The sequence below is a fragment of the Sarcophilus harrisii genome, chromosome 4, assembly GCF_902635505.1.
Source record: "Sarcophilus harrisii chromosome 4, mSarHar1.11, whole genome shotgun sequence".
Classification (NCBI taxonomy): Eukaryota; Metazoa; Chordata; class Mammalia; order Dasyuromorphia; family Dasyuridae; genus Sarcophilus; species Sarcophilus harrisii.
Window position 1 is genome coordinate 7,520,529 of NC_045429.1, and position 15,175 is coordinate 7,535,703.

General features: G+C 44.2%; 1 protein-coding gene across 7 annotated transcripts in view; it reads right to left on the reverse strand.

Moving 5' to 3' along the window:
- LRRC7 (leucine rich repeat containing 7) overlaps nucleotides 1–15,175 on the reverse strand; it is a 530,144-nt gene that overhangs the window by 171,561 nt on the left and 343,408 nt on the right. For all 7 annotated transcript variants that reach the window (XR_004234230.1, XM_031968892.1, XM_031968890.1 and 4 more), the window contains one exon: nucleotides 6,736–6,799. Coding sequence is in view for 6 of the 7 variants with exons in the window: in XM_031968892.1 (XP_031824752.1) it covers nucleotides 6,736–6,799 (64 nt within the window). In the remaining variant the exon portion in view is untranslated. The remainder of the gene's footprint in view (nucleotides 1–6,735; nucleotides 6,800–15,175) is intronic.

Genomic DNA, 15,175 nt, shown 5'->3' on the forward strand with positions numbered 1-15,175 from the left:
CCGAAGGCAGGGGTGATTCAGTTTTTGTGTCCCCAGTGTGTAACATGGTTCATGGCACATGGTGGGCACTTAACAAGGCAACCAGAGGACAGCATAGTGCACAGAGCCTGAGTCAGGAAGTCTTGACTCCAAATGCAGTCTCAGCCATTAGCTGGGTGATCCTGGGCAAGTCCCGTCACCACTGTGTACCTCAGTTTCCCCAACTTCAAAATGGGGATCATCCTATTTACTGCCTGCTTCCCAGGGTGCTGTGGGGATTTCAGCAGGGTGCCTGGCACATAGTAGGTGCTTAATCAATGTTTATTCCTTTTCTGACTGTGAATCACCCTGAAGGATCCAGCTTTCCTGAGTAATCATGCAGGAGTTCTTAGTTTTTTTATGTTGCTGACCCCTTGGGCAGTCTGGTGAAACCTAGGGACTCCTTCCCAGAAGTCAGTGAATAAACAAAGTCTCCAGTGACACTGAGCTGGCGTCATCAGGATCTGAAAACAGCAGCAGGGATTGCCAAAACCTCAGTGTAAGAACCCGAGTTCCAAGGGAGATGCTTGAGAAATCCCTTACATCATGATCGCATCCTAATGCTTCTGCTGGGGGGGGGGGGCGCTCAATGTCTGAAGGTGGGAGGGGGCCCTGGGCAGCAAAGTCGGGCTCCCAGGGTCTGGGCTGAGGGCTTTCTCCTTCTGGTAAGAGCTGCCCTGGCCGGACCCGCCTGCCACAGTCTGGGAGGACCTGCAGGAGGCGTCCTGAAGGATCCACCGAATCTCATGGAATCAAGTATATGAAGCTGCAAATTCAGGAACCAAAGCCCTGCTGTGCACATGATGTCACACAATGCGGAGAGCTCAGAAAGCCCTGCAGTTATTATGCAGGAGAAATTTTCCAGAGCTCAGAAGCTCCTTGATCCAAGCGGCCACCATGGCCCAAGAAGAGAGAGGCCTGGCTCGGAACCTGCACCTCTGGCTCTTTGCCAGCAGGTAAAAAGGGGTCTCCTTTCCCCCAGCCCATCGGCCTCTCCCTGCGGGGATCCACCCTGGGATCCCTGCAAGAATCTTCCTTTTGCAGCCTGTTCTATTTAGAATCCTCACTTCAGACCCTCCCTTCAAGGTCTCCCCAGAATGGAAACTCCTTGAGGGCAGGGGATATTTTGTTTTTGTCACTGTGAACCTAGGCCAGGGCCAGTCCCTGAGACAAAATAAGAGTTTAACAAAGACTTGCTTAAGAGCACTCTTGTGGCCCGGCACACCCCATACTCTGAGAGGGCACTATGCCCTCTGGCAGATGGCAGAGCCTCCCTGCTGATTCCCTCCTCCCCTCTCTAAAGCCCAGCTGCCATCCCACTCCTCCACCATCCCCACCCCTCTCTCCACCATAGCATGTAATGACTGTAATACTCATAAGCTTGATGAGGGCAGGAGCACGTCTGACCTAAACTACCTCGCCTGCTCTCTAACCACTCCCTGCCCCTTGTCCAGAGACAATATGCTGCTCTGCAAACAGAAGGGGCTCCACAAATGTTTGCTGAACTATCAAAGAAGCAGGAGGGACAGATGGGAGACACGACTGATAGATACGCTTGAATAAAGCATAGATTTGTGAAGAGCCAAGGGAGTTCTGCCCAGATACAGAAACCACTACAGATAAACACAAATTCAAAAGCTTTTTGCTAAAGAGAATATATTCCTAGCACCATCCCCATGAGTTCATTTATCTTGAAAAAGTAAATTTGAAGCTTTAAAAAATAACATGGGCATGTTTTGTAAAAGATCGACTTACGTATACATCACAAGAAAGGGAAATAAGTCTGCGTGGTCTCATCTTTAAAAATGAGGGAGCTTGAGTGAAGGTATCATTGAACTCAGGCAGTATTATACCCATTCTACCTATGAGGAAATTGGGTTTCATTGTGGTTAAGTAATTCACCAGCTTGGAGGTGCCCATGCTGGTTTGCCTGGATTCCAAACTGGACATCTCCCCTCTGCTAGTCCTTTTCTCTCTGTCCATTTTCTTAAAATCACAGACACTACCATCTTTTTTTTTTTTTTTTTTTTGAGCCAACTGGGGTTAAGTGACCAAGGTCACATAGCTAGGAATTGGATTTGAATGCAGGTTCTCTAGCCTCCAAAACCGGTGCTCTATCCCTTGCACCATCTAGGTGCCCCAACATTATCATCTTTCCCTGCTCCTTCTAGGTGCCCCAACTCTATCATCTTTCTAATTGATGGAGATTCGATGTATTCATCTAGTACCTGAGAAGTCATATTTTTAAAAAATTGATCAACTTTTTTTGATCTTGAAACTTTGGGGATCCTGCATTTAAACACTTTTTTATTGCATAGACACCTCCGTGTAGATATTCTGTTTTTCTTTTTATCCCGACTGGTGACTTCATCAGTAGGTATGAAGATCTCACTTTGTGGAAATTCTATGTACCCTGGCCCCCGGCCCTCTATGCACACTGGCAAACTGTGCGTTAGCATAGTTCCCCAGGGAAAGGAGAGACTCCATGACTTTGCTCACAATTGGTATGAGTTAGAGGTAGATTCTCTCTGCCCAGTGGGCTCTGCTACTTCTTGTAGATGGTCTTAGTATGATTATACAGGGAGGGTCAGAGATGGTACTGTGGACAAATGAGGGAAGAACAGGAGTAGGGTGGAAAGACTTCCATGAACAGATGCAGAGTGAAGTGAACAGAACCAGGAAAACATTGTACACAGTAAGAGCCAAATTGTAAGATGATCAACTTAGGTCTTCTTAGCAATACAGTGATCCAAGACAATCCCAAAGGACTAGTGAGGAAAAATACTATCCACCCCCAGACATAGGGCTCATGGAGTCTGGAGGTCGATTGAAGCATACTACTTTTCACTTTATTTTTCTCAAAGGTTTTTTTGGGGGGGTCTGCCATAAATATTTTCCTAATATAAACTCTTTTCCCCCTTTATGATCTCTGTGGGATACAGACCCAAAAGTAGTATTGCCGGGTCAAAGGGTTTATCGCCATTTGGATACAATTCCAGATTGCTCTCCAGAGTGGTTGGATCAGTTCACTACTCTACCAATTATAGAGTCCCAAGTTTCCCATCTCCCCTCCAACATTTATCATTTTCCTTTTTTGTCATAGTAATCTGAAAGGTGTGAGGTGGTGTCTTAGACTTGTTTAATTTATATTTCTCTAATCATTAGTGATCTCGAGCATTTTTTCACATGCCTATCAATAGCTTTAAGTTTTCATCTGAAACCTGCCTGTTCATATTCTGAATGACTCGTATTCTTACAAATCTGACTCGGTTTTCTCTGTATTTGAGAAATCAGGCCTCTATCAGAAAACTGTTTCCCAGCTTTCTGTTTTCCTTCTAATCTTGGTTGTGTTAAGTTGTGCCAACCCTTTTTCATTTAATATAACCCAAATGATCTATTTTGCATTTTCCAGTGCTTTCTATCTCTTGTTTAGTTGTAAAGTCTCTCTTTTCCATATATCTGACAGACGAACTATTCAATGTCCCCTTAATTTGTCCATGGTATCACCTTTTATGTCTAAACATAAGGTTTAGACAGGTTTAAAAAGGTCTTATTTTGATCTTATTTGAGTATAAGATATACTGAGAAAGCTCCAGAATGAGCTGGAAGGAGAGACGACATGTCCAAACAAATCTAAAAAGTCAGGGTCAGAAGGAGAAAGGTCATAATTTTGTAAAATTTGAACCAGAAGGAAATGTAGAAGCTATCTAGTCCAATGCCTTCATTTTATGGATGACAAAATTGGGCTAAATAGGGAAGTAGAATCTGAACCCAGACCCTGCAGTGATCTTTCTGTCATATCCTATTGCCTCTTGGGAAGGATGCGTCTTACATAAGATTTCCCTGGCAAGTCCTGTCCACATGAAGGAAACCTGGTTAGGTCTCTTCCTGGCAGCCTGGGCCAATCACTGAACAGCCACTGGATGGACAGAGCCTTCACTTTCTGCATCAGTGATATCTGTATAAGTCACTTTAAGCCCTGCCTCGGTCTCCATCCAGGGTATACAGCTCATCAAAGTTAAGGTTTTGAACAACACCTTCATTTATCACTCTAGTCACTGGGTCACTGGGTGTGAAGATGGGCTTTTTCACATGCCTATGAACCACATTTTGCCATTTTAAACTTTGTTTACTTTTAAAACCCTGTAAATGTCAACACTTTTCTCTTATGTGATAACAAAAAGACAAAGAGCGGGATTTGGCCAAGTATCTGGAGGGAACGCTTATCTGTCATAACTTAGTTATATAATGGAATTGGAGTCACCACATGGTGCCGTTTCTGGAGGCTGTTGATTGGGCCCAATTACTCTATTGCCCATTAAAAGATATACTATCATGGGAAAGCTGCCAGGGCTGCCACATGACTAACAGCAACAAGCCACTGCCTTCAGATAAGTTCCACTAAAAACACCGAGCCCCAGAATACTCCTCTTCTCCCCAGTTCCAACATGGTGACATTGCTAACAAAAGGGTCTCACAGCAATGGTGGGAAAGCGAGAGTTTCTTTGGTGGTGAATTCAGACAGTCGAAAGGTGCTTTTATCCAGGTTCTTTCCAGATGCCTTTAGGCATTAACAATCAGACCAAAAATAAGTTTAAACCTTTTTGATTCATTAGAACTGGAAATGTTCTTAGAGACCAAGTTTTATACAAGAGGAAACTGAGGTTCAGTGAGGTTCACAGACCTGCCCAAGTGATCCCAGATTTCTCTGCCACTTAGTACCTGTGGATTTAATTTCTGTTGTGCCTCAATTTTCTCTTCAGCAAAATGAAGACTTCAGTGTAGGTGACCAAGATTGATTTTAACTCAGTCAACAAGCACTTATTAAGTACCTACTGTGTGCCAATCAGCAAGCACTTATTAATAAGTACCTACTGTGTGCCAAATGCTGGGGATACAAAAAGAGACAAAAGATCATTCCAGGAGATCACAAGCTTTTTCTGACTTTCTCTCCTCACTTGTATCCCATATTCTCCACCTTTCTCTAAATCACTGCTAAAATCTCACTTTCTCCAGGAAAACTTCCTCACTCTCTCCTGGACCTGTTGCCTTCCCTTTTTGACTATTCCTTTTGATCCTGTAGATCCATCATATTTCTTTGCAATAAGCTCCTTGAGGGCAGGGGCTGTGGGGAGCCAGCAGGGGAACTGGCCTTGCCAAGTCTCCTAAAGTCCTCCAAGTGATCTTCCCTTGCTTCTGTCTTCCCAAGGACTTACAGTGGGCTCCCCTCTTGCCTTTCTTTGTATCTCCAGCACAGTGTCTGTCACACAGTAGGTACTCAATAAATGCATATTGACTATCTGATGAACTCCATACCTGATAATGTAACTTAAGTTCCCCAAAGAGAGCAACCTCACTGCCTCCTGAGACAGCCTTCCCCCCTCTGGGATACTTCTAACTCTGAGTTTTACTTTGTCTCAAGGCCAAAATAGTCTCTTTGTAGCGTAAATTCAGAATTTCCAAATTCCGGCCCACGATGGCCGAGTCAGGCTTGACCTCAGATCGATGGGATCGCCCCTTGGGGAATGGCTGCTGCTTGAGGAGCCCGGGGGAGCCCCAGCCTGGTATTGCCTTCTGCTCCCTTGTCCCCCTTACTCTCCATGACACTGATTAATAAGGATGAATCACTGACTGACTGACTGACTGAAATCACAAGAAAGAATTGTCTGAGAGGTCAATGACTTGTCCAGACTCACACAATGTGCAGTGGAGTCAGCTCTTCCTGACTTTGCAAAGAGCTCTTTCTCCACTGTTCCTTACTCCCATTGGCCTTAATCAACAGAGATAGGTTAAAATATAAATTCCCTTTATATGTGCTTTCTATTTTAAGCCACACAAGCATTATGCAAAGTAAGGCAGCATTATTAAACTCATTTTATGGATGAGGAAACCAGCTAAATGATTTGCCCAAGCTAATCACAGAGGAATAAATATCAGAGCAGAGATTTGAACCCAGGCCTTTAACCACAAATCCAATGCTGGGGTCTCTGTTCCATGTGATCCTGCCCTTTTATTTGACAGATGAAGACACTTATATTTGAAAAGGGCCAGATCTTCCCAAATCCAGGTCTTCTGCCTTCCAGTCCAGTGTCTTCCAGCCTGCCTGGCACGTAGTAGGTGCTTAATAAATAAGTATTGACTGCCTTTACTTACTCCAACTATTTCCTATTCATCTCTCTTAAAAACTTTAAGGTACAAAATGCTTTATAGTGGTTGGTGATTGATTATTTCATTTGATCCTTCTGATAAACCTGGGGATAAGCAGGACAGCAGCATCATCCCCTTTTTAAAGATCAGCAAATTTAAGTGCAAAGAGTTTCTTAGAAGTAACTTCTCAGTGACCCTATAATTTGTAGGTACTGGATCTGCACCTTGAACCCAAGCTTTCTGTCTCATCTTGGAGACAGGATTAAAGCATTAGGAATATAATCTTTTGCCATTTGAGGGGGGAAGGACTCTCAGTGGCAAACTTTGGAGCATTCATATGGAATGAATTCTAATGAATAAAAGACTTTTGGAGAGCTGGAGAGCTCTCCCTTCCCTCCACCCACCTGCAATGACGACCCTCCTTCTTATAAGCATTAGCTTGTTTACTAAAATGATTTCAGCAGAGGCTCCCATCACCAATGCGCTTAAAACCCAGGGGTGACGCACCCAGAACAAAGAAAGCAGTCTTGTTCATCACATTAAATACATTTAGAGAATGTGCTTTCTTACCAGCTCGCTGAACTCATTATTGCCCAGGTCAAGCCTCTCCAGCTGGGCCAGTTTGTGCATTGACCTAGAGGAGGTGAGAAAAAAAGAGAAAATCCATGGTGAGATATAGCAAGAAAACAGGGTTCTGAAAGATGTCTTTATGTGGTTTTGCTCTTATACAAAAGTCATAGCATAAGACGAAGTAAAAATATGGAAGCCATTCTTTGTCATCAGTCTGGTTCGGTGGCTAGACGTCAGCCTGTCCTCCAAGTTGACTTGGGTTCGGGGCCTCCTCAGGTGAAAGAGGATGCCCTAGTGTCCAGAAATCTGGGCCCGAGTTCAAATCGTACCCAAGACACTCACTGAGTGACCCTAGACAAGTCACTCAATTAGTTTCTCAATTGTTAAACGAGGACAATCATGTTATCAACTTCACTGAGCATACAATAGGCATTTAACACATGCTTGCTTCCGTCTTTGCTTATCCCGATTCCAAGGCTAGCCCTTTTACTCATGACACTACCTTTTTCATAGGATCTCTAAGACTGGAAAATCCAACACTTAGAGTTTACAGATAAGGAAACTGAGGTTGGACAAGGGGTGTCCATTGTCGCACAGAAGGAGTATGAATAAAGGGAAGTCCCTTATCTGCATCCTATATTCTTTTTGCTCCACAATCATCTTTAAGATTCAATTAAAATTATTCCTTCTCAGTGAAACAACTCGGAAATTCTATATTCCCTTTTGTCCCGCCTTTAATATTCCTCCCTTTCAGACTTCTATTAATAACCGTCAGCCCTGAATGGTGCTTTAAGATCTTGCAAAGTGCTTTACAAATATTATCTTGTCATATCTTGACACAACACTGGGAGGTAAGTGCTATTATTACTCCCATTTTACAGATTTTTTGAGGCTGGATTTGAACTGAGCTCTTACTGACTTCAGGTCAAATGCTGTCTACAGCACTACCTGCCTTTTCATTTGAATCTGGATTATCTTTCTAAAGAAACTGGAAACTTTCTTAAGGGTATGAGCTCCTTCTTAGCCCTTTGATTTCCCCAAAGGCTCTAACTTAATTTAATACCTTTCCCGGATTTCATTCAACCCGATGAGAAAACTAAGCCTTTCCCAATCCCTTTTAATTCTGGGTACCTTCTCTCTGTCAATTCTTATTCTTTTTGTCAAGTTTCAGTCCAGTCCGACTCTGTTATTCTATGTGGGGTTTTCTTGACTGATAACGGAGTGGTTGGTCATTTCCTTTCCAGTTAATTTTACAGATGGGGAAACTGAGGCAAGCAGGGCAAAGGGACTTGTCCAGGGCCACCCAGTGAGGAAACGTCTGACTTCCTCTGTTAATTATTTCTTATTTAGCTTGTGTTAAACTCTGTGTGTGCTTGCTTGTTTGTTATTCCCCCTAAGATTAAATGCTCCTTGAGAGCAGGAGATGTCCTTTGTCTCTGTATCCTCAGCGCCGGGTGCATCTGCTTCTGTTGAGCTTATAGGGGCCTGATAGATGCTTACTGCTTGCTTGCTAATAGGAGCTCAGTGAAGGTTGATTAATTTTTGGAGAGTTCTTGGTGACTGGGAACTTGGTGACAGGTGACTGCCCATTGGGCAGGTGGGCTCCGGCTGGGAGGCGGGGCCAGGGGGAGGGGCTCCGGCCGGGAGGCGGGGCCAGGAGGAGGGGCTCCGGCCGGGAGGCGGGGCCAGGAGGCGGGGCTCCGGCCGGGAGGCGGGGCCAGGAGGCGGGGCTCCGGCCGGGAGGCGGGGCCAGGAGAGGTTGGAACAGAGCAGGGGCGCTCCGGCTGGGGAGTCCCCCGCACACCTCCCCTGCGCAGGCGCCCTCAGGGGTCTGCCTGTTTATGTAGAAAGGGAGGGGTGAGAGACAGAGACAGACAGAGAGAGGGAAGGGAGAGGAGAGAGAGACAGAGGAGAGAGAGAACAAGAGAAGGAGAGAAGGAAAATAGATTAAAGAGAAGAGACAGAGAGGAAGAGAGGGAGAGACAGACAGAGACAGAGTCAGAGACGCGAGAGAGCCAGAACGTCCCTCTCAGGTGCTCAGGGCGCCGCCCTGCCGGCCGGAGCCGGCACCTCCTTTTTCGGGTTGGCGCTGGGGCTTCGCTTCATTGGCCGCCAGTCTGGGAGTGTTGGGGAGGAGGGGGGGCGGGGCGGGATTCGGGGCCTGGGGCTGAACCCGGGCCCCGCGCCGCTTTTCCTGGCGGTCCTCAGGGCCAGGGCCGGGCTCGCAGTCAGGGGGGGTCAGAACTTCGGGATTCGGAGTCACGTGGCGCCCGCGGGCGCCCCCCGCGCCGGCTTCAGGCCGCGCCGTCGGAGCGAGTCCCCTTCCCGAGGCCCCGGGGTCTCTTCCCGGCCCGAGCGGAGAAGGCGGGAGCTGGAGTGAGTCCTCCCACTTCCCCGCGGCGGGCGGCCCGGGAGCAGCTGTGTGCCAGCCGCAGCCGGCAGGGGGGAGCAGAGCGCGGGGAGCGGGCGGCCGGGGCCCGCAGGGGCGGGGGAGGGAGGGCAGGGCGATGCTCCCGAGGGACCAGCCCGGGGCCCGCCCGAGGGAACGGCGGCCTCCGGCATCTGGCGCTGAGTGAGCGCCGCCGTCTCCCGGGCCCCCTGTGAGGCAGAGGCCTGCGGGCCGCGGGGGGAGCTGGGGGGGGGGGCCTCTCCCAGGCAGCTTGTGGGAAGGAAGGGCCTGCGCCGGCGCCAAGCGGTCAGGGCGCCCCCAGCAGGAAGGGAGGAAACCCAAGTGATAAAGCACCTCCCCCGTGTGATCTCGAATGAGCCTCAAATTCACTCTGGGAGGTGAGGGTTGTTATCTGAGTTTGGCGGAGGAGGAAACTGAGGCAAACAGAGATTTGGCTAAATCCACGCAGCTCCCGTCACAGCTGCATAAACTTTCTCACACACGTGTACACACGCAGATTCATGAGATGCGAGAACATATACACACACTCCTACACACACACACACATACACTCTCTCCCTCTCCTTCCCTCCCTCTCCCTCTGTTTCTGTCTCTGTGTGTCTCTGTCTCTCCCTCTCTGTCTGTCTCTGTCTCTGTCTCTCTCTGTCTCTTTGTCTCTCTCTGTCTCTGTCTCTGTTTCTCTCTCTGTCTCTGTCTCTCTCTCTCTGTCTCTGTCTCTCTGTTTCTCTGTCTGTCTCTGTCTGTGTCTCTGTCTCTGTCTCTCTTTCTCTGTCTCTCTCTCTCTCTCTCTCTCTCTCACACACACACACACACACACACACACACACTCACCCTTTATACAACTAGGCAGAGGGAGCTGCCTTTGCAATCAGGAAGTCCGGTTTTGCAGGGCTGTCTGACACTAGCTGTGTGACCCAAGCAGAGTAACCTTTCTCACCCGCTCTTTCCCCATCTGTAAAATGGGGTGCAATAATAACCAATTACAAATAATAATAACAACGTTGTGAGGTTAAAGCCTCCTGCAGACCCCAAAGGTCTCCATGATTGCTATTATCAATGCTTGTCACAGGTACCAGTTGCCTCTCTCAGTTAAATACAAATCCTTTGAGGGGAGTGACTGCTTCACTTTTGTCGCTGGGTCCCTGCACCTAACACTAATCAGGAACTTAATCAACCTTTGTTCATTGATTCTCAATGATCTTTGAGGTTCCTTCCGAGTCTAGAGCCAGGATTCTCTGTGTCAGAGCCTGGGTTTTTCTTGCTGTAATATCAACCCTCTCGCTGTGCTGCCTTTCCAAGGAAGACTAGTATTATATAACTATATAATGCAGCCCTGGAAAGGACCTTAGAAATCCTCCTATAGTCTAACTGCTTTGTTTTTCCAGATAAGGAAAACAAAGCCCAAAGAAATGTTATTTTTCTTGAATTCAAACATGCCAAAAATAAATTAAAATAAAACATGATAGTGTCGTTACCGGGGCCTCTCCTCACACACTGGAAAATGATTCTTTAGGAAAAAGTAATACACATACAGATTTATCCTCCTACTAATATATAGGTTTTGTAACTGCCATAGGCCTTAAAGGACTATAGGATCTGACCTTCCTGAAGTAAGTACTTTTTTTTAGAAGTCCCTTCAAAAGTATCTAAGACGGACCCTGTATGGTCACAGGGAGGTGAATGCCTGCAGTCTGGGCATCTGAAGCAAGTGCTCTCTCCATTTTTCAGACAGTTCCAACTGTTAGAAATCTCTTATTTGTACTGAATGAAAATATGTTGTTTGGACCTTTCTCTCACTGACTTTCTTTCCAGGCCAGCCCCTCTTGCTTCTTAAACTTTCACTTATTTGTTTCTAAACCTCTCCTCAATTGAGTGAAATTTATTTAAAAAATAAGAGCCATTCCCCAATTAATGAATGATCAAAAGATGAACTATAAAATAATGCGTATGCTTTGACCTAACAAAACTACTACTAGCAATGAATCCCCAAGAGATAAAAAAGAAGCTAATTGTACAAAAATATTTAGAGCAGTTCTCTCTTTTCAGGGAAAAGAGTTGGAAGTTGAGGGGATGCCCATTAACTGGGAAATGACAATCAATTGTGGTATGTGATTATTTTGGAATATTATTGTTCTATGGGAAATGATGAGCAGGATGCTCTCAGAAAAACCTGGAAAATCCTCCATGAACTCGAGCAAAGTGAATTGTACGTATACAGAATAACAGCAATGTTCTAGGATGATCAGTTGTGAATGACTTTCCTATTCTCAGCAATACAATAATCCAAGACTACTCTGAAGGATTTAGATGAAAAATATGTCTCCATACTCAGAGAAAGAATTGTGTCTAAATACAGGTGGAAGCATACTCTTTTTTAAATTTTATTTTTCTTGAAGTTTTTTTTTTTGGTGAGGAGAGATCTATGTTTTCTTTTAAAATATGACTTTTATGAAGATATTTTGCATAACTTCACATGTTCCTTATTAAAAGGGTGTGGGGATGAGGAGGAAGAGAGAGAAGCTGGAACGCAAAAATTTTAAAACATTTAAAAAATTAAAAAAAAAATCGAAACCTCTTCTATCCCAACTGCTCTCCTCTAGATGTTTTCCCATTTGCCATTGTCCTCCCAATAACGGGACCCAGAATCAGGTGAAGAACTTCTGAATTGGCCTGACCAGAATGGAACACAAGGAGACTGTTTCCATGACTGAAATGATGTTGTGCTAAGAGGCAGACATTTCCAGGGCAAATAATCTTTCCTCTTTACCAGTTTGTAAAGCACAAAGTATGACCATTAAATAATGAAAATGATTCCATGAATAGGTAGAAGAAAAAATACATATGAGAAGCCAGCAGCACCAGTGGTGCTTTATTTAAATGTCTCCAGGAGGAATGATCACTGGTGAGAGGTCTGTTATAGAAAGGAAATTTCAGATTATACTGAAAGACTGATACATTTTCAGAATGCATTTGAATCTCCAAACTTAGAAGGCCCTTGATCATCCAGAGAAGAGAGCATGATATAGATATATCTATCTAAATATAGATATAAATGATCTAATATATCTACATGATATCATTTAGATATGATCTAATATATTGATAGATGATATATCTACCTATCCAGATATGACTATATAGTCCTACAAATAGGCGCAAGGAAATATTTTTAAAGAAGTATCTTAAACAGGCATCTTTTAAGTGCATACCATATGTTAGGGATTATGCGAGGTGGTGAGAATACAGAGACAAAAATGAAACAATTCTACCCTTCAAGATGTTTATATTCTGTCAGGAGAGGCAACATGAATGTATATGTACATATAGAATTAACACAAGTTAAATATAATCTTTGTGGGTGTTGCTTTGGCAACACATATACTACAAGTGGAATGGCAGAGAGGAGATCAGAACGATGACTGTTCCTTCCTATTTGGTCCCGTTGCCACTCTCTGTGCCTCAGAAACCAAGGCTGTGGCTCCGATTTGATGGGTTTCTAACACAGGGACAGGGACAGGGATGGAATTCCATCAGTGTTTTCTCCCTTTCCTATTCTTCTACAAAGTGTCAGGAGTATTGGGCCTGGAGTCGGGAGGAAAGGCACTGGAGCCTCTTCTGCATGTTCTGGGTAGCTCCATCCTAGTGAACAGACATGTGGTGGGACTTCAGTGAGGCACTTTGAAAACTTCAGGCATTCAACATGGGTAAAGCTGGGGGAAATGATTTTTGTACATTATTCCTGCAAGAATCATTAGGAATTTCTAAATTCCCCATTCCCTTCTCAGAAGTGGAATAGTCCTTAGAACTATTCTTTTTGAAGTTAAAAGCTCTCTGTGAACATTTCTCCCCACCCCTTGTACTTGATCATTTCTTTGATTTCATTTTTTAGAATTCTGAATCCTTTCAATTTTTAGTCACCATCACCAACATTTTGTGTCATCTTTAAATTCTCATTGGGCAGCCAGGGGATCAGAGTTAGGATTAAAGTTCAACTACTCTCTTACCCCCTTGTCACCTGGTTGACCTTGGGCAAGATGATCTACCATTCTCACTACCCTCATCTGTAAAAATGGGGATAATAATAGCAACTATTTCTCAGGGTTGTTATAAGATCAAATGAGATAAAAGATGTAAAATCTTTGCAAATTTTGTTATTTAGTTTTAGATATTATCACCTTTGCTTGTGAGAATTAGGTCAACAGGGATGCTTCCTAACATTCCTTTTTGAACCACATTATTGCCTCCAATTAATCCCATGAGGTTCATAAGATTATTGACTTTAGTGATCATGTGGGTCAATACCTCATGTTAGATATGATGAGGATTTGTCTGAGGTCACAGGACAGTACTTGAAGGCAGAGTGGCCTAGGCCCAAGAGCACCAGTCTGTGAGTGGGATTGCACCTCCTCCACAGGCTGCATGACTCAGGTAAACCACCAAACATGCCTTGATTTGGTCATCTGTCAAATGGGAGGATGATAATGGCACCTCCTTTCCGAGGAGGTAGAGATAATATTTTCAAAGTGCTATGTTAGTGCTGCTAATATTCTCTATATAATAGTGCCAGTTGTAGAGCAGATGACAACATGGTGCATTTTACAAACCTTGAAGACCCTGTACTTATTAACTATATGGAAGCTGAACAACTCCAGCTAATTGTCAACCTTGGATCACTCCTGCCAGCCACCGCTTTTATTCGGCTCCTCAACAAAGCTGGAGAAAATCGTGAAAGGGGGCAGAGAGGAGACCCATCTTTATCTGAGCTCTCCCTGCTGTCCTTCAGAGCAACATCAGATTGAGCCTCTGAATGGATTTTGGAGTGACAGAATCCACAAATATTTGGAGTGTAACAAATTTCCAGCAGAAAATATTTTGGAAGAACTTCAGAACAGTTCTAATTCAATCAGGTGGGGAGTAGGGGAGATAGGGGGAGAGGAGCCAAAGGCAGGTGCAGAACAGAGGCCCAGGATGGTTGGGGGTAATCTACAACAGTGTAGGATACTCTGTCCTGGTTGCAAGCTGCTGGATCAGCAGATTAGCTGTGAGACATCCAACACAAATACAAAAGGCAAATAGGGAGCCTCTGTACCCCAGAATAACTGGGATTTGACCACAAGCACCCGGTACTGAAAGTCATCAGCACCGACCCAGGGCAGTCACTGTTGCCTTTAGAGGAAGCTTGGACAATTTCCCCTTTGCTCTAAAAGCAGACCTCAACATTAAAAAAAAATTGGCAAAAAAGCAAACTCTGACCATAAGTTTTTTGTAGAGAAAGAGAAGAACAAACCTCAAACCCTAAGGACACTAAAAGTAAATTTTCTCCAGATAAAGCCCCAAAAGGGTGATATAAATTGGTCTCCATCTCACAAGGCTCTCTTGGAAGAATTCAAAAAGGATCTTAAAAGAAAGTTAGAAAAAAATGGGGAAAGGAAATGGGAACATTGCAGGAGATTTTAGAAAAGGAAACAGAAATTATTTGAAGAAAACTCCTTACAACACAGATTTAGTGAAATGGAAAAAGCACATAACTCCCTACAAAATAGATTTGACAAAATGGAAAAAGAAAATAACTCCTTGAAAAACAGAATTTGTGAAATGGAAAAATCCATTAAATAAAATGACTCATTTAAAAATTCAATTGGCCAAACACAAAAGGATCTAAAAAACATAACTGAAGAAAATCATTCATTAAAATTTAGAATGAAAGAAATGGAAATGAATAACTCAATGAGACATTAAGAATCAGTCAAACAAAACCAAAAAAGTGGGAAAAAAGAAGAAAATGCAAAATACCTCAGTAGAAAAGCAACTAACCTGGAAAATAGATTTAGAACAGGCAATCTAAGTATTATTGGATTTACTGAATACCATGATAAAAAAAAAAGAGCTTAGGCATCATCTTTCAGGAAATCATCAAGGAAAATTGCCCTGATGTCCTAGAACCAGATGGTAAAATGGCCTTTGAAAGAATTCACCGATCATCTCCTGAAAGAGACCCCAAAATGAAAACTCCAAAGAATACTGTAGCTA